Genomic DNA, 18,746 nt, shown 5'->3' with positions numbered 1-18,746 from the left:
GGACCACCGATGCCGGGATCATATGGTCCATGGCGGCGCGGTGCCGGCTGGCATCGGACTGGCGGGACCGGTGGCCGCGCCGGCCGCAGCGGCGCCGCTCGGACGCTGTCGGTGGCAGCCCGGCCGTGGTGCGGTGGGGCCGTCAGAGAGGGAGCGGCCGCCATAGCCTCAGCCGGCCGCAGGGGCGGCCCCTGAAGGCAGATAGAGCCGGCCGCGCGCGGGCGTGGCCCAGACCTCCAGCGGCGTGCCGGGCCGGCTGGTCGCCACCGGCGCCACTGTCACGCGGGAACGCTCGGCTGAGGACGGCCGACTCAGACTCAGGCCGGCAGGCTGGGCTGTGGTGTCAGGCGGCGGCCGCGGTGACGGGCGCCACAGCCCAGCTCAGGCGGCGGCCGCGGTAACGGGCGCCGTCGGAGCTGATCGGTGGCTGCCGTGTGTTCGTGCGAGCCGGCCCAGTCAGGCGACGAATCAGGCTCGGCACCAGTGCCTCCAGCGCGGATCAGGCTCGGCACTAATCAGCGCCGCCGATGGTCGATATCGACGGGTGCGACGTGCTGCGCTCGACAGGCCGGCTAGAGCCGCCCACCTGCGGCGCCGGCTGGGTGCCATCTGCGCCCGTCCCACCGTCCGGGGCTGCCCTGGCCGGCCCCGCTCCGGCGCCGCAGCTGGGTGCCGTCTGCGCCCGTCCCACCGTCCGGGCTGCCCTGGCCGGCCCCGCTCCGGCGCCGCAGCTGGGTGCCGTCTGCGCCCACCCCACTGCCCTGGCTGCCCTGGCCGGCCCTGTCCGGCGCCGCAGCTGGGCGCCGTCTACACCCGTCCTGCCGCCCAGGGCTGCCCTGGCCGGCCCTGTCCGGCGCCGCAGCTGGGTGCCGTCTACACCCGCCCTGCCGCCCGGGGCTGCCCTGGCCGGCCCTGTCCGGCGCCGCAGCTGGGTGCCGTCTGCGCCCGTCCCACCGCCCTGGGCTGTCCTGGCCGAGGTGCCGACGCTCAGAGATTTGCCGCTGTACCGGCCAGACGGCACGGACGGAGCCGACGGCACACAGCTGCGGGGTGCGGGGGCGGACACAGTTCAGGGGTTTGTGTGGCCTTTCAGCGACTATATCCTATCATGATCCCAGATAAATCGGAAGGTCGGCTAGAGCCGATCGTGCAAAGTAAGGCACGAACAGACTGTGGTTGTTTTTGTGTATTCCCGAGGCTTTTGCGACGCCTGGGCTCATTTTGTTTTTGTTTTCTGTAGGCAATTTAATAAGATGCGATTGTATCTTTCCGTCTTGTTAATTTCACTGTAATGAAAAACTCATATCATTTAAGTGCAGGCCTTTAACCAAAAATGGCAGTTCTTCCTATGTATCAATGACTACCGAGACAAAATGCTCAGTGAAATGCCCCGATTCCAAACCATGCGCTTTCTTGGTGAGCTGCAACGGTTCTTGAAGCTGTAATTGGGATCTGGAAGCCCAACACCGTTGCCAATAAATCTCACGGGTCTGTATAGTATCGTAACTGCACGGAGGCCAGTGAGTCTGTCCGATCATGTGTGGGCTAACCGGTGGGCCCGTCCGGTCATGCGTGGGCTGGCCGTTGGGACTGTCCGGTCACGTGTGGGCTAACCGGTGGGCCTGTCCGGTCATGTGTGGGCTAACCGGTGGGCCTGTGCGGTCGGACGTGGGCTGACCGGTGGGCCTGTCCGGCAGCACGGTGGGCCTGGCCCAGCAGTGGGACCAGCTGGACCAGCTGGGCATGCGGATGCAGCACAACCTGGAGCAGCAGATCCAGGCCCGCAACCAGTCGGGCGTTGCTGAGGACTCGCTGAAGGAGTTCTCCATGATGTTCAAGTAAGCGGTAGCGGGTGCTACGCCTTCCGCGGGGAATTGCAAGGCCCTGTGACGTGCGGCTTGGGTGGGGCCCGATATTCGATAGCGGGTGCTATGCCTTCCGCGGGGACTTGCAAGGCCCTGAGACGTGCGGCTTGGGTGGGGCCCGATATTCGATAGCGGGTGCTATGCCTTCCGCGGGGACTTGCAAGGCCCTGAGACGTGCGGCTTGGGTGGGGCCCTATATTCGATAGCGGGTGCTATGCCTTCCGCGGGGACTTGCAAGGCCCTGAGACCTGCGGCTGGGGTGGGGCCCGATATTCGCTCACTGACCTGATGTGTGTTATCGGACGCTTGTGCGTGCGCTGTTTTACTGATAAGTGCTCTGTCAACTATTCACCATGTAAGGGAAGGTCCTGGGGCGCCGAGCCGTGATAAACAGCTGCTAAACGTGAGAGGGCGGACGTCTGAATGTGTTGTATGCTGGCTGTCGTGGGCCACGATGTATCGCTTCCATTAACGCTGCATCCGTGTGCGGTCTCCCCATCGGTGCTGTGTGGTGCCAGTGTGCTGTCGCGCCGGTTCTGTCTTCGCTCGACTTGAGCTGGGCTGTGGTCAGCCTCTCGCGTCACGCCCGCCGATGGATACCGCAGGCACCGCTGGCCGCTCTCGGGTCGGTTCCCTTCACACGCTCCCCTGTCGCCACCCGCAGGCATTTCGACAAGGAGAAGGCAGGCCGACTGAACCACAAGGAGTTCAAGTCGTGCCTGCGTGCGCTCGGTTACGATCTGCCGATGGTGGAGGAGGGCCAGCCCGACCCCGAGTTCAACGAGATCCTGGGTAAGCCCTCCGCGCGGCTGCGGCAGCCATCGCGGGGAACCGGCGCTCTCGTCACGTGGCGCGCCGTAAGGAAGCCACTTGAAGTACGGAAGATGTGAAGTCAGGTATTCATGAGACTTGCAGCCGCCGGCGCCACGTCAAACCCCGAGCTTTGTGCGTTGCATGCCGGCAAGTGGTTCCACTCCTCGCGGGTTTTTCTACGATGCCATTTTGGTTCTAGTAGGAATTTGTTACGGTGCTGGACGCTTCCGTCATGTGGATTACTAGTCGTACTACTGATTCTCGTCGGTTGAGTAGCAATTTATGGTCTTAATACGCGCGTTGATTGATTTGGTGTCGTGGTCGGGCTGTAAACGATTTCATAGATCAGAATGCGACGCATGGCCTGCAAGCACACAAGTGTTACAGACGAGAGTCATCCGAAAGCCGTTCAGACGTGAACGATGGTCGGATGGACTATCGGCACGCACTGCCGTGTGGTGGTGCTGCGTCTTCATCAGCTGCGACTGTAGAGCTGGCGGAGCGCTCGGTATGCGGCGTCCTAGCCCTCTCGGCAGTAGGCTGCGCCGGCTGTTGCCAGCCGGACCGCCGTCGCGCTCCGTCTGGGGGCGGCGTGCGGGTGCCGCGCCGTACTGCGGCGCCGCCTGGCGGGGTAACGAGCCGCCGGCCGCGCCGCGATGCTTTTTGCTGAGGTCTCCGCGCGCGCCGGCGGCGGGTCGGTCCGCGCCGCCTCTGCAACAGCGGCCTGGCTGTAGGCGTTAGCCGCGCTCGGTCGAAGCGGCACGGTGAAGGTCCGGCCGGTGGCGAGGGGGGGGGGGGGGTCGCATCGGCGTCACAAACACACTTGGTTACGGTGGCAGGACGTACAGCGACACGATGCCCTACCACCTGGCATCGTTGGCCTCAGCGTGGCACCTAAAGGTGCTGTGCGTTTGCAGGTGTGCGGCATTCTACTGGTCTCTCCAGTTCAATCATAAGTCATCGATTGTGTAGCCTGTTGGTTCTTACCCTCAGATGTCCCGGCGGATGTGTGGGCTGCTCGCTCAAAGCTATAAGGGAAGCGCAGTTGGCAGGCTTTTGAGCATCCGCGCTCTTTAAACGCGCAAGTTCTGTGTGTCGTCGGATATCTGGTCACATCTCCCGGCTCCTTGTTCGGGCGTGTAAATCAATCCCGTTTTAGTTGAAGCCGCTCAGCCCCCACGTTCCCCGAAATCCAATAGTTGATAGGCCGCCTGCTTTATGGCTACGGCCGAGAGGTAGAGAGAGCGAGAGCGAGAGCGAGAGCGAGAGCGAGAGCGAGAGCGAGAGCGAGAGCGAGAGCGAGAGCGAGAGCGAGAGAGAGAGAGAGAGAGAGAGAGAGAGAGAGAGAGAGAGAGAGAGAGAGAGAGGGGGGAGAGAGGCAGTGGCAGTGGCAGTGGCAGTGGAGAGAGGGAAAGAGAGGGAATGGGAAAGGAGAGGGAGAAGGAGGAGGAGGAGAGGGAGAGGGAGAGACGCGCTCGGGGCGCTGCGTCCATCGATTCCGCGGTAGCGGCCGCTGAGCCGGCAGCCCGGAGCCCGACTACAGCCGGCTCCCGACCCGGCCCAACGGGGACAGCGGGCCGGGCGTGCTGCACTGGGTCGTGCCTCTCGGGCCGACGGACGAAGGAGGACACGCCGGGGGCAGCCCGTGAGGCGAACCCCCGCTCTGGTCGATGCCCGCCCGGCCGCGGAGTACTGCTTACGGCAGTGTGCCGCCGGGATTACAGACACCACTCGAGCGCAGCTCACCCGCGGCTCATATGGGCCTGCTGTGCTCTGTTTGTGCTGCGATCTCGTCAAATATTGACGTAGCCGTCGTGTTAGGGGCGTATTTAATAGCACGCCTCACGCATTCCGGGGCATCATAGATGAACACAAATAACTCGCTCGCTAACCAGTCGACTTACCAGCTCATTTCCATTAACTCCCTCATCCAGTCTCCCATTGAAATGACCACCCCATGGCCACGTAAACATGATCCACGTGAACAACCACTTCCTCCCCAGCAAACCCAAATCATCATCACCGGCCAGCAATCGCCACACCGTGCCTTGTCCTTGTGCCTGATCTGTAAGACGGTCAGACAGCCCATCTGTGCCGAGCAGCTGTTTCCATGCAGCAAATCTGCGAGCCGTGCGGCGGATAAGGCCATTAACGCAGCCGTCCCCGGGCGCCGCTCGCGTTCGGCCGACCGGTCCCGGACGGCTCGTTACAACCGCGGCCCGTTCCGGCGGAGCGGGCGCCGACGGCAGGCGGCGCCGTCGCTCCAGCGTCGGTCGCGTCCGGCGTGCGAAGCGATGCGGTGGGGCGCCCCGCTGCCGGACTGGGCGACGGCCTTGGCCCGGGCGCGGCGCCGGCCTGCCGTGCGATTTACCGCGCCCCACCATATTGGCGCCGCCCTCCCGCCGCCTTTGTGCGGATTAGGTGGCTGCCTGACCTCTCTGAGGCCATCACTTACTGGGCCGGCCGGCGACGTTGCGGTCAGCGGGAGGCGGCCGCCGCGCCCGGCGACCCGGCCGGCGCGGACCCGGGCGCACCATCGATCGCGCCGCCGAACGGGCCCGACGCTGCCGTCCGCGCCGCTTCAGCGAGTGCCGTCTGTCGGCTCACCCACCACCCACCCGGCTTGGTGGTGCAGCGTGTCGCCGACCGGGCTCGGGGGACCGGCGGCCGTCCCACCGGCCCGCCGCGCCGGCGGCTGGCGGAAATGGGCGCCGAATGTCGCCTCCGCGGTGGCGTCGCCCGTGGCAGGTGAGCCACATCGGGAGCCCGGCCAGCTCCAGACGCCCGGCACGGCGGCCTGAATGCCCCGCAGATCGGCCGGCCAAATAAACGGGCCGGCGGCGGAGCCGTCTCAGTGTTTGGGGAGACGGCCGGCGCCTGGGACCCGGCGAGCCCCCGCCGCCGGCCCACCCACCGGGCGGCCGGCCGGCCGACGCCCCGGCCCGCTGCTGCTCCGTTGACCTGGGGCACCGTCGGCGCCTGGAGCACCTGTGGCAGTTGCGGCAGTCTGGTATCCTCTGGACAAAACAGGAGCCGGCACCGGCAGACGTCACAGCAGCCAGTTGGTTTAGCAAGCCACATTTATTTGCTTTTGATAGATAACGTTATTAGGGCAACGCTCGTAGAAACCACCTGAACCCCCCCGTAAGGTCCGAGATAATTTGATCCCACATAAAGGCCTTGTAATGTGCAATACAAACTGGTTATGCACGAGGTGCTTTGATTGATGAGGAGAAGCAGAGATTTGCTGCTTTTTGGAGATATTGTGTTGGGCAATTATCAACATCGCTTTTTTATAAGATAATATCAGGTAACAAATTTGATTTCTTCGACGTCTGGTCTTTTCAAATGCACGAAATGTGCATCCAGATCAATTCGCTCCCATCCGACCACGGACTCTGGCTCTGCCGACAGTGTTCATTGTTCACCTCTGCCATTCGGAATGAATGAATGGGGCAATGCAAAATCAGGCGAGACCTCTGAATATGCGCGCTCCGGTTGGAGCGACGGCTCGCCATCTTGGCGCTCCAGATGGCTCAGTGCTGGCAAATGGACCTGAATCCACTCCACAAAGCCCCCAGATCATTCAGCCGGCTTTGGCGCAATCAAGACTACGGCGCCGACCTCGGCATTGTTCTCCGGTCCTGACGCCGTCCCCGGCATTGTTCTCCGGTCCTGACGCCGTCCCCGGCATTGTTCTCCGGTCCTGACGCCGACCCCGGCATTGTTCTCCGGTCCTGACGCCGACCCCGGCATTGTTCTCCGGTCTTGACGCCGACCCCGGCATTGTTCTCCGGTCTTGACGCCGACCCCGGCATTGTTCTCCAGTCCTGACGCCGACCCCGACATTGTTCTCCGGTCTTGACGCCGACCCCGGCATTGTTCTCCAGTCCTGACGCCGACCCCGGCATTGTTCTCCAGTCCTGACGCCGACCCCGACATTGTTCTCCGGTCTTGACGCCGACCCCGGCATTGTTCTCCAGTCCTGACGCCGACCCCGGCATTGTTCTCCAGTCCTGACGCCGACCCCGACATTGTTCTCCGTCTTGACGCCGACCCCGACATTGTTCTCCGTCCTGACGCCGACCCCGGCATTGTTCTCCAGTCCTGACGCCGACCCCGACATTGTTCTCCAGTCCTGACGCCGACCCCGACATTGTTCTCCGTCTTGACGCCGACCCCGGCATTGTTCTCCAGTCCTGACGCCGACCCCGGCATTGTTCTCCAGTCCTGACGCCGACCCCGACATTGTTCTCCAGTCCTGACGCCGACCCCGGCATTGTTCTCCGGTCTTGACGCCGACCCCGCCATTGTTCTCCAGTCCTGACGCCGACCCCGGCATTGTTCTCCAGTCCTGGCGCCGACCCCGACATTGTTCTCGTCAGTCCTGACGCCGACCCCGCATTGTTCTCCGTCTTGACGCCGACCCCGGCATTGTTCTCCAGTCCTGACGCCGACCCCGGCATTGTTCTCCAGTCCTGACGCCGACCCCGACATTGTTCTCCAGTCCTGACGCCGACCCCGGCATTGTTCTCCAGTCCTGACGCCGACCCCGGCATTGTTCTCCAGTCCTGACGCCGACCCCGACATTGTTCTCCAGTCCTGACGCCGACCCCGGCATTGTTCTCCAGTCCTGACGCCGACCCCGACATTGTTCTCCAGTCCTGACGGCCGACCCCGGCATTGTTCTCCAGTCCTGACGCCGACCCCGACATTGTTCTCCAGTCCTGACGCCGACCCCGGCATTGTTCTCCAGTCCTGGCGCCGACCCCGACATTGTTCTCCGGTCCTGGTGCCGTCCTCGACAGGGCGACCGGGGCGCATCTGCGGCGGCCGGTTCAGTGGGAAGGGGCGGTCGGCCGGCCCGAGTGCGCGCAGCCCTGCCGCCAGCAGCAGCCGTGAGCCGCTGATGAATGGCCGACGCTGTATCGGCAGCGCCAGCCACGTCCGGCCGCCGGTTGACAGAATCCCCCGGTAACGAGCGGCGGCGGCCGCGCCGGGACCTCCGGCGAAGCGCCACCGAGGCGCGATCTCGGAGGAGGCGGCGCCACGCGCGCCGGCTGGTGATCGATGGAGCGACCCGTCGACCGGCCTTTGTCACTGTCGTTCGCCGTGACGTTGCCGGCAAGGCGCCGCCCGCCGAACGCCCGTCCCTCGTGTTGGACAGTGACAGCCGCGGTCTCGTCTTAGCAGCGGCCGGGCGCTGCCGCCGCCGTACACGTCCAGGGCGAGGGCGGCGGCTGCGGGCTGGCGACAGCTTGATCTGTGGGTCTTCACTGGTGGTCGTCGGGCCGCGCTCCTGCCCACCTCACGGTGTTTCCCCTTCTGGCGCTGGGGCTGGGACCGTGCGTCCATCATCGGTCGGCGGCGGCCTCCGGTCGGCCGCGGCCGCGCGCCGTCTCAGCGTCCGAGCCGCGTCCGAGGCGATGGATGGCGTCACCGACCCGCTCTGTCGGCCCCTGACATCCGTCAGCGCCACAGCCATCGGCAGCCGGCGGCTGGCGCATTTGCCAGTGTCTGCGGCCCGCGGACATGGTGCCTTTTAGCGTGATTGTCAGACGCCCGCAGGCGGTCAGGTCCGTGTGTTCGCAGCACCCACGCTGTCTGCCATCACCGACACTTTGGATCATCACTTTCTCGGGCCGGATGCTATCTGGACGTTCCGACTTATTAGTTTACTTTTAGTCACGACCGGGTTTGTGCCTTTATTCTCCGCCGCCGCCGAAGGCGTTTTTCGTTGCGTACGTTACCTGCATGCCTGCTCGGTGTCACGTACGCCATTTGTGGCAATCTGCGACGCGCAGCCCTGAGCGACAAATAACAGTTCGGTTCCGGTGTAGTTCCTATTTATTTTTTACGTTATTATTAACAATGTGCCTGCATATCTTGTGCGAAATGAAGGTCGGATCCGAGGCGGACAAGGCGGATCCAAGGATAAGACTCACTTTAAACAATACTTTATATTTTGGATTGGTCAGTTCGTAAACAACTTTACTAAGCAGTCGTATTTAGGCGGACGATGAGCGCATAACACGTGCGTGACATGTCTGTTATTCGGTGCTATTTAGATTTGCAGGTTAGAGGCTACATTGCGCGTTGCTCTTTTACGTCATTGCTCCCGTGAACTGTCGAGCCTTATCTGAGCAGCTGGTGCTGTAATGTGGCGATGGGTAAAAAATAAATCCCAATGTCAATGGACATGTTGATCCAACGTTCTTATTCCATTGACATGAGCATTCTCAGCATGGGTTCTCCTGAATATTCTCAGCATGGGTGGCATTTGTACCCAGTTTGTCCCCGCGTCACGAGGGGCTATCCGTCCCTTGACGGAGTGGCGCCGACGGCCCTTAACACGCGACGCTGTCCTTCCAGACGTGGTTGACCCCAACCGGGACGGCTTCATTAGCCTGCAGGAGTACATGGCCTTCATGATCAGCAAGGAGACGGAGAATGTGCAGTCTTCGGAGGAGATCGAGCACGCCTTCCGCGCCATCACCAACGGCGAGCGGCCCTACGTGCTCAAGGAGGAGCTCTACACCGTAGGTGGCCTCTGGCCTGACTCTGGTCGGCCCAGTCCCTTGTCGCCCCCCCCCCCCCCGCTCTCCACCAGTCAGTCGCTGGTCGCCCCGCTCCCTATACGTCGGTGTTTGGCCGTGCCTGCCCTCCGCCCGTCAGTATCCAGCCCCGCTCCCTATACGTCGGTGTTTGGCTGTGCCTGCCCTCCGCCCGTCAGTATCCAGCCCCGCTCCCTATACGTCGGTGTTTGGCCGTGCCTGCCCTCCGCCCGTCAGTATCCAGCCCCGCTCCCTATACGTCGGTGTTTGGCCGTGCCTGCCCTCCGCCCGTCAGTATCCAGCCCCGCTCCCTATACGTCGGTGTTTGGCTGTGCCTGCCCTCCGCCCGTCAGTATCCAGCCCCGCTCCCTATACGTCGGTGTTTGGCCGTGCCTGCCCTCCGCCCGTCAGTATCCAGCCCCGCTCCCTATACGTCGGTGTTTGGCCGTGCCTGCCCTCCGCCCTTCAGTATCCAGCCCCGCTCCCTAGACGTCGGTGTTTGGCCGTGCCTGCCCTCCGCCCGTCAGTATCCAGCCCCGCTCCCTAGACGTCGGTGTTTGGCCGTGCCTGCCCTCCGCCCGTCAGTATCCAGCCCCGCTCCCTAGACGTCGGTGTTTGGCCGTGCCTGCCCTCCGCCCGTCAGTATCCAGCCCCGCTCCCTATACGTCGGTGTTTGGCCGTGCCTGCCCTCCGCCCGTCAGTATCCAGCCCCGCTCCCTAGACGTCGGTGTTTGGCTGTGCCTGCCCTCCGCCCGTCAGTATCCAGCCCCGCTCCCTAGACGTCGGTGTTTGGCCGTGCCTGCCCTCCGCCCGTCAGTATCCAGCCCCGCTCCCTATACGTCGGTGTTTGGCCGTGCCTGCCCTCCGCCCGTCAGTATCCAGCCCCGCTCCCTAGACGTCGGTGTTTGGCCGTGCCTGCCCTCCGCCCGTCAGTATCCAGCCCCGCTCCCTATACGTCGGTGTTTGGCCGTGCCTGCCCTCCGCCCGTCAGTATCCAGCCCCGCTCCCTAGACGTCGGTGTTTGGCCGTGCCTGCCCTCCGCCCGTCAGTATCCAGTCCAGCTCCCTCTGCGCCAGTGCCCAGCTGCCCGGGCTCCGTATGCCTGTTTGTTCGCCAGGTGGCCGGCGGCGCTTATTGCGAGCGACCCGATATGTGGCTGGCCGCCTGTGCATAGAGCCGCACGCACGCGGGGCCAATCTGTGCCACGTGACAGCGCGACCCCTGGGGAGGCAAACGCCGCCAACCCCCCCCCCCCCCCCCTCCCCAGCCCATATCCACTCCGTACGGCGGCCGGGGCGCGGGCGGGCAGGGGTCGGAGCGCCGGGACGGGGCGCCACGCGCACAGCGCCGGACCAGACTGGGTTAAGAATGCTCCTGACTCGTTGATCCCAATTGTGTTGTACTCGAGGCATGTGGCAGTCATTAACGCATGTCGGCGGCCACCTGCCTGTCAGCGCGTCCGTTAAAGGTTATCGTAAAGGTTAGGTTGAAAATTGATGGTGGACTATATTGGCCGGAAGCTGGTATTTTTAGGAACAATTCTTTCCTCGACTGCCTGCCGTCCGCTTGGCAAACTGATGTGCCTGTCCATAGAACACACGACATGAATGTTGTCGCGTTTGAGTCAAGCTTTCCAGGAGTTGGCTGGAGCGGGCCTACTTGGTGAGCCGTCGGCCGCGATGCCCGGACGCGGTGGCCGGCGGTCGCTGCACTGGCGCCGGCGCGCGGCCAGCCGGTCCCCGGCATTCGTGTGCACGAGCCGTAGCTCTGCGACCCAGACACCGCCCCTGGGGGGTGTCTGGCCACCAGGGGACAGTCGCGCTCGTCGGCGGACACGGCTGCGGAGCGGCCACGGTCGCCGGCTGCCGCGGGCGAGTGTGCCGACGGGCCATCACGAGCGCGGCGGCTCGCCCGGCGCCGCCCGGCCGGGCCAATCCGTCAGCAGGGCCGAAGTTGCCAGACGGACGCGTGTCGCGGCGGACGGCCGTCGTCCCGCCGCCGGCCCGGACCGCTGGTCCGGACCGCCGCCGCCCCGCTCGTCACATGCCCGTCGTCCCGTCGTCCCGCCGTCCTGTCGTCCCGTCGTCCCGTCGTCCCGCCGTCCCGCCGTCCTGCCGTCCTGTCGTCCTGTCGTCCCGTCGTCCTGTCGTCCCGTCGTCCTGTCGTCCCGTCATCCTGTCGTCCTGTCGTCCCGTCGTCCTGTCGTCCCGTCGTCCCGTCGTCCCGCCGTCCCGCCGTCCCGCCGTCCCGCCGTCCTGTCGTCATGTCGTCCCGTCGTCCTGTCGTCCCGTCGTCCTGTCGTCCTGTCGTCCCGTCGTCCTGTCGTCCCGTCGTCCCGTCGTCCCGCCGTCCCGCCGTCCTGTCGTCCCGTCATCCTGTCATCCTGTCATCCTGTCGTCCTGTCGTCCCGTCGTCCTGTCGTCCCGTCGTCCTGTCGTCGCGGCGGTGACGCGGCCGGCCGGCGGGTTTGTCCCGTCGCCACCCACCTCGGTGCTGGGAAGCCGATCTGCGGCAACAGCTCGTGCAAATGAGGTCGACGGCTCGACAGTGGTGAACCCCCAGCTCTCGGGTGCCGCCTCACATTGCGTGCTCTCCTGGCTGCAGTAATGCACGCATCCCATGACTTTCTTGAGAGCAGTGACACAGATCGCGACCTCTGGGTGGTCCGCTCGGCGCGAGGCAACTCACGAGATTTCGCTTCACACCGGCTATTTGCAGTGTTGGATCGAGTGAGACTGCTTCCAGTGGTTTTGATACGGTCTTAAACCCGATGATGTTTTAGATCCAATTGGACGCGTATCAATAGGAAGCTAAGCTAGGTCGTAGCCAGCCAAGTATTCTGGGCGGAGGGTCCTGGGTCCTAGCGGGAAGCGTTAACAGCGTGATACTGTGTCGTAACAGAAGTATGGCATGTGTTTGAGTAGCGGCTTGTATTGTCCGCATCGGGCCCCTGTCATTAACACAGCTCTGGGGTTCCGTGGGCCTTTGGAGTAGCGCGTTGTCGCGGCGACGGCTCATCCCGTCTGGGACCGCAAGGCTGAGGCGTTTCTTGGTAAATCCGGGCCAAGCCGTCGTTTCGTCGGTAGCTAGCCACCTTTGGCTGTTAGCATCGAGTCCGTGGGGGCGAGAGCGAGAGGGAGAGGGGGAGAGAGAGGGGGGGGGGGGGGCAGGGAAACGTCGGCCGCTCTATGTTAGGCCCGCCCATGGTTTTGAGGCCGTCACGCGGGACGACCGCCGCTGCGGTTTGCCGTCGTCACGATCGTCACGTCGTTTGTCCGGAGCAGCCAGTGCTGTTCCGAGGGCGTTCGAAGCGTCGGCCGAGGCCCCGCGTCGCGGACACAGTGCACTCCGGCGCACCACCGCGCCGCTGATTCAGTGGCCCGCGCCCGGACACAGCCGTCGTCCGTAAATCAGAGCGCGCCGGAAGAGGCCGGCCGACGCGCCTCCTTCTCGGGGCAGCAGAGTCACCCGCCCGGCTGCGGCGGCGGCCGGCCGACGCGCCTCCGTCTCGAGGCAAGAGAGTCACCCGCCCGGCTGCGGCGGCGGCCGGCCGACGCGCCTCCGTCTCGAGACAACAGAGTCACCCGCCCGGCTGCGGTGGCGGCCGGCCGACGCGCCTCCGTCTCGAGACAACAGAGTCACCCGCCCGGCTGCGGCGGCGGCCGGCCGACGCGCCTCCGTCTCGAGGCAGCAGAGTCACCCGCCCGGCTGCGGCGGCGGCCGGCCGACGCGCCTCCGTCTCGAGGCAACAGAGTCACCTGCCCGGCTGCGGTGGCGGCCGGCCGACGCGCCTCCGTCTCGAGGCAACAGAGTCACCTGCCCGGCTGCGGCGGCGGCCGGCCGACGCGCCTCCGTCTCGAGGCAGCAGAGTCATCCGCCCGGCTGCGGCGGCGGCCGGGCGACGCGCCTCCGTCTCGAGGCAACAGAGTCACCCGCCCGGCTGCGGCGGCGGCCGGCCGACGCGCCTCCGTCTCGAGGCAACAGAGTCACCCGCCCGGCTGCGGCGGCGGCCGGCCGACGCGCCTCCGTCTCGAGGCAACAGAGTCACCCGCCCGGCTGCGGCGGCGGCCGGCCGACGCGCCTCCGTCTCGAGGCAACAGAGTCACCCGCCTGGCTGCGGCGGCGGCCGGGCGCGCCGGCTGTGCTGCGCCGGGCGTCGGCTCCACTGTGGCGGGGAGACGCCGGCACGAGCCGACCGAGCGCGCTCGCTCGCTCTCTCGTGCCGCCAGTGACGCTTCGCGATAAATAGCCCGGAGTGCTATTCGGTCTGGCGGCCGGGGCGGCGGCCGACGCTTGGTGCCACATTGTTCCACATTTCCTTCGGCGTTGCTGGCACGGTCCCGTTCAATACACAGCGCTCCGTCTCCCTCTCACATCGATTACGTGTCCATATCACTTAGAACAAGCGCTTTATTGAAACATGGTCGTTTTTGTGATTTAAGTCTCACTCCTTTATTAAAGCACGGTCGCTATTTCTTATGATCTTAGTCGCATCTGTGATGGCTCACTGGCTTGCAGTGCTTAGCGGCACAGTGTCAGCTGGTCGGTTGCTGGCCGCTGTGCTGGTGGCGTCCGTGCCTGGGCCGTCGCCTGCCGGCCGCGCCGCTCTGTCAACAGACGCGCACCGGCCGGCGCCGGCCCCGGCCCCGGAGTCCGTCGTCGTTATCACGGCCGGTGCGCAGCCGGGCGCTGACTGATGGCCCGATATGGCTCGGCCAGGGCCGCTTTTTCCAGCGCCCGACTGCAAATACCCGGTAATGGAAGATGATGCGGGCGGTACGTGTGCCGCGTGGCGCGCTGTTTACCCGGCTCAGACCGAGACCGTTGGGCGTCGCCGTTCCTTTGGCTCCGTAGATGCCGACAGCCCATGCAGCCGGGATAAGCATGCGTCCGGACGTAAGCCACCTGCTGGGCCAGGAGGGCTGCGTAGTCGGATTCGTGGCTGTGCGGTCACTTTCCCTTCCACGCGTTCATGCGTAGCGTCCTGTTGGTTGTGACTGACGTGTTCCCGTGCGCTGCTTGGCGTCGGACGTCGATTCTCTCCCCGCTCTCCCCGCCGTCGGACGGCGGCGGCCGAAGCCCGCGATGATAGGGTTCGGACCTTGGCGACGGGTGGCAGGATCAATGGTGATGACGGTCGCGCCACACGCCGGTCACTGACACTTGTGGCGCGGCTCGCCCGCTGGCGCGCGGCCGGCCGCAGACCGGCCGGCCGACACGCGCCGGGCCGGGACAGGTGGCGGCGGGTTCGGCGGATGAGACTGTCGTGACGCCTGCGTGGGGCGGCCGTCAGATTCCCTGTCGGTGGGACTGTCGTGACGCCCGGCGTGGGGCGGCCGTCAGATCTCCTGCGGGCGTGGGGCGGCCGTCAGATCCGCTGCCGGCCAGCTGGGCGTGCGCCGCTGTTTACCAGCGGCGCGGCGCCGCCGAGCCCGCCTATCGACCGGGCCCGTCTCGCACCTCCGTCCGCCGTGCCGGCCAGAAGGCGAAATCAGCGGCGTCCGCGGCCCCAGCGGCCCGTGCGGGATCAATGGGATGGCGGCGCAGCCCTGACCGTGGCCGCATGGGCGATCGATTCGTGCACCTTCCCTGCAGTCGGGGGCCGACGGCCGGACGCCGGCCGAGGGCCGCATGATACCCGACCCGCCGAGAAGACGACGGTCGGGACCGAGGCGGCGGAGGCAGCGGTGCCAGGCCGGCGGCCAGCGTTTGGGACGCCCGGCACCGACAAACGCCGCCCAGCGCCAGGCCGCTATCCCGGCCGCCTTCCGCCCGCCGCTCTGACGGCTGCTCCGAGAGTTTCTGTCGAGGGGCGAGCGCTGTTTGTCGGCCTGGCGTCTCTCAGCGCCGCTCCTTTGTGAGCCGGTGCCCGTCGGCGGTGGAGATTTGAACGCTGCTGACGTGGCGTGGTTCCGGCCGAGTCGACCGGCGCCCGGGCTTCTGGCCGGGATCCCTGCGTGGCGAGCCGCGCGCGACTGAGCTGCTGGCTTTCCTCCCCACCTGGTCCTCGCCGCCACGCACCCGTGCACCCGTACCTGTTGAAGTAACGATCGGTCGTGCGCGGAGCACACCGGGCAAATGTGATAAGCAGGCTCAGCGGGCTTTGCCCTGAGGGCTTTGGCGTGGGTTTGACGGGATGTGTGGACGGCGTTGGGATGGCGGTGTTAGGCGTCTCGCAATTTATGACATTGTCGCCGTTGTTTGAGTTTCTTGACTGAAACAGCTGACGAATTGTGTTTGTCGTCGTATCCGTGTATTGCATTTTTACAAACACACCTGTAACGTGTTCTATAATATATATACATATATATATATATATATATATATATATATATATGCACATTGGCAGATGTGTGGCTGGCCCTTAACGCGCTGCTGTGGGAATACTGCCGTCCGGTTGAACAGCTGTGGCTCGTTTAATTTACAGCTCATCCTGTGTTCCCACCGCGTGCAAGATGTTGCTGCTGTCGTATCAGTGACAACACGAGTTGGCGGTTGCAAGGGCTTGTTCGACGGCGTTCCGGGCTACAGGAGCAGCTGTGGGGCGGACCGCCACTCCCCTGCCCCTGACCCTGACCCTGCCCCTGTCCCTGTTCTGCACGGCACCGCACTCACACGGTCTCCTCCGCCGGCAGAACCTCAGCAAGGAGATGGCAGACTACTGCGCCGACCGAATGAAGCCATACACGGACCCCAACACCGAGAGACAGATCCCCAACGCATTCGACTACGTCGACTTCACGCGTTCGCTGTTCCAGAACTAGGCCGCGCCGGCCGGTGGCCTCGCTTTGTCTTATCTCTCGCGATCGTAGCAGCTGTCTGGCCGTGCCGTGCGTCGGCTGACAGACCCAGTCACTATTTATCTTGTGTTGTAGTGCGCAGCTTTTTGCTCGGAGCGGGCGAGCGGCGGACGGCGGCGCGCGCGGACGGCTGGTGGTGCGTACGCGCCCAGGCCGTCCGCTACTCCGACCGGGCGCATAGTTATCGGTGTTCACCTGGTGGCGCACACGGTGCCGGCTCCGGCTCGGGCTCCGGCTCGGGCTCCGGCTCGGGCTCCGGCTCTGGCTCTGGCTCTGGCTCTGGCTCTGGCTCCGGCTCCGGCCCTGGCTCTGGCTCTGGCTCCGGCACCGGCACTGGCACCGGCACCGGCTCTGGCTCTGGCTCTGGCTCCGGCTCGGGCTCCGGCTCGGGCTCCGGCTCTGGCTCCGGCTCTGGCTCTGGCTCCGGCACCGGCACCGGCACCGGCACGCTGACGCTCGACACCTCACCGACGCCGGCCGCTGCCGAGCTTGTCAGACCGCGGTCGCCGAGCCTGCTCCGGCATTCACCCGCATTATTTCTGCTAGTGGCCAGTGGTGAAGGCAGCTTGGCTGGCGGTGTCCGGTGCGCGCCGCTGCCGCCGGCGGGCCATCGCGTCCTATATGTCCGGTATACGGCGCTGCATGTCGCCGCCAGCGCGGCCGGCCGCTGTCTCCCTCAATAAACAGAGCGTCTCCGCTGCCGGGCGTCTCCGTCCGCCCGTCTGTTGGTCCGTCTGTCTGCAGCCGGGACGTCGATAGCGGCGCGCGAGACCGCCGCCCGCTCCCTGGAGAGCAGGCCAGGTGGGCGTTGCAGGCCGGCGCCGGCGGCCCGCACGCTCCGGCACGGGAGCGGCCGCCTGGGCCAAGAGTGGTCACCGAGGCCAGGAGCCGCTCTTGAGGCCAGGAGCGCCCGTCGAGGCGAGGAGCGACCGCCGAGGCCAGGAGTGGCTGCCCAGGCGAGGGGCGGCTGCCGAGGCGAGGGGCGGCCGTCGAGGCGAGCGTGCGCAGGTCACGGACAGTGGCGGGCGCCGGCGGCCGACACCGCCCGCACAAGCCACCGGCGACCAGACGCTTCGACTACCCATATCGAACACTGAGACGGCCGCCACTCGGTGTCACACGCACGCACGCACGCACGCACGCACGCACGCACGCACGCACGCACGCACGCACGCACGCACGCACGCACGCACGCACGCACGCACGCACGCACGCACGCACACACACACACACACACACACACACACACACACACACACACACACACACACACACACACACACACACACACACACCGCCGATGCCGATCCAAACATACGGCAGGTGCATCACATGTGCTGGCCACGCAGAAGACCAAGGCTCAGCTGATGCAGACCGCTGGTACCGATCCAAACGCGCGGCCGATACCGGCTGGCAAAGAACGTCGATACGAGTCACCCCAGAGCTCCAGCAGAAGCCCGTAGACGGGCAGTACGGACCGGGACAGATCGACAATGCTGACTGCTGACAATGACGCGTACAAAATACTGGGGCGGGCCGCATGGGCCTGGCACGTCTCTCGTTGAATGGCGTACTTGCTGGCGCACACCGTCGGTTAGTGTCCGTTCAAAGTGCCGACACCGGCCCACGCAGATTGCCTATGCCCATCCGCTCAGCCTGACAACAGACTGCCGGCGGGGTCCGCACGGACTGCCGATGTTGGCATGCGTAGGCTGCCCTTTGATTGATAAACATATGCCGCGGAGTGGCATTTGATTTGGCGCAGCGTGTCTGGGAAACTAGGGATACGGGGTTTGATTTCCCGCGGTACCCGTGCAATCTATCAGGACAAGAGGCGGCGGCGGCATACATCCTCAGTTACTCATTACGTCTTACATCACCAATGACAACAGCAAACATGTCAACAGCTTTGAAGTATAACACACACGTCATCTACAACGTGCGCCTGCGAAATTTAGAAATATGTCCACAACAGGCGTGGCTGTGGCGTTTTTCGATAATGGATAACCGCAGGTGTTTGCCTCATGCGAATTAACGGGATGTAACAGGCCAGGAATATTTCACCGGCCGCTCTGACTGTGCGCCCGTTACGTACTTAACAGACTGCCCGCATCTCAGAGTAAGGATGATAGCGGTTTGATCATCGGTTCACCTGTCAACACCTCACAGCCGTCCCCCCCCCCCCCCCCCTACATCGTAAGGATTCCAACTGGGGTGACGCGGAACGAACTGAACGGGTCCGTTCCGGTCATATGCGGAATGGAATAATTGACACAAAGTCATGACAAAACAGACTGTACGTGACACCTTCATATTTCACGGTAGCAGCTCCCACGTCAGAACATGGTTCTAGCAGCCTATGAGTTATTCGTGCATTCGAACGTGTACGCGTGCATCAGACATGAATTTTCGGGCGATGCAGCAGAATGCGTGACCAGTATGCTGGCCTACAAGGCATTCACTGTAATTGGCGTCATGATTCCGATTCATTCTGGTTCTGGAAGATAATTTTGCACTTAGCTGAACCTTTATAGGCATGTGAACCCCTTCAAATAAATAACCTATCCGAAGCGTTGTCTGGCATGGTTGCAACATTGCCCAATGCTTGCCAGACAGACGGGTGATTTACGAAGCTCTTTAGATATATATTAGATGGCGATATTTCAAATAATTTGACGGTAACTTGTGCGCAAGCGGCATAAATCTTCCAAGGA

General features: G+C 64.3%; 1 protein-coding gene across 1 annotated transcript in view; it reads left to right on the top strand.

The window, feature by feature from the left end:
- The window catches only part of alpha-Spec (alpha spectrin), a 59,976-nt gene extending 43,719 nt beyond the window's left edge, over positions 1–16,257 (top strand). The window contains exons 34-37 of the mRNA XM_037223934.1: positions 1,698–1,838; positions 2,530–2,657; positions 9,051–9,217; positions 15,868–16,257. Of these exons, the coding sequence (XP_037079829.1) occupies positions 1,698–1,838; positions 2,530–2,657; positions 9,051–9,217; positions 15,868–15,996 (565 nt within the window). The 3' untranslated portion in view covers positions 15,997–16,257. The remainder of the gene's footprint in view (positions 1–1,697; positions 1,839–2,529; positions 2,658–9,050; positions 9,218–15,867) is intronic.
- Positions 16,258–18,746: the final 2,489 nt, after the last annotated feature.

The sequence above is a fragment of the Pollicipes pollicipes genome, unplaced genomic scaffold (genome assembly GCF_011947565.3).
Source record: "Pollicipes pollicipes isolate AB1234 unplaced genomic scaffold, Ppol_2.1 Scaffold_4881;HRSCAF=5763_pilon_pilon_pilon, whole genome shotgun sequence".
Classification (NCBI taxonomy): domain Eukaryota; kingdom Metazoa; phylum Arthropoda; class Thecostraca; order Pollicipedomorpha; family Pollicipedidae; genus Pollicipes; species Pollicipes pollicipes.
Note: the sequence above shows the minus strand (reverse complement) of the source record. Positions and strands in the feature narration are given on the sequence as shown.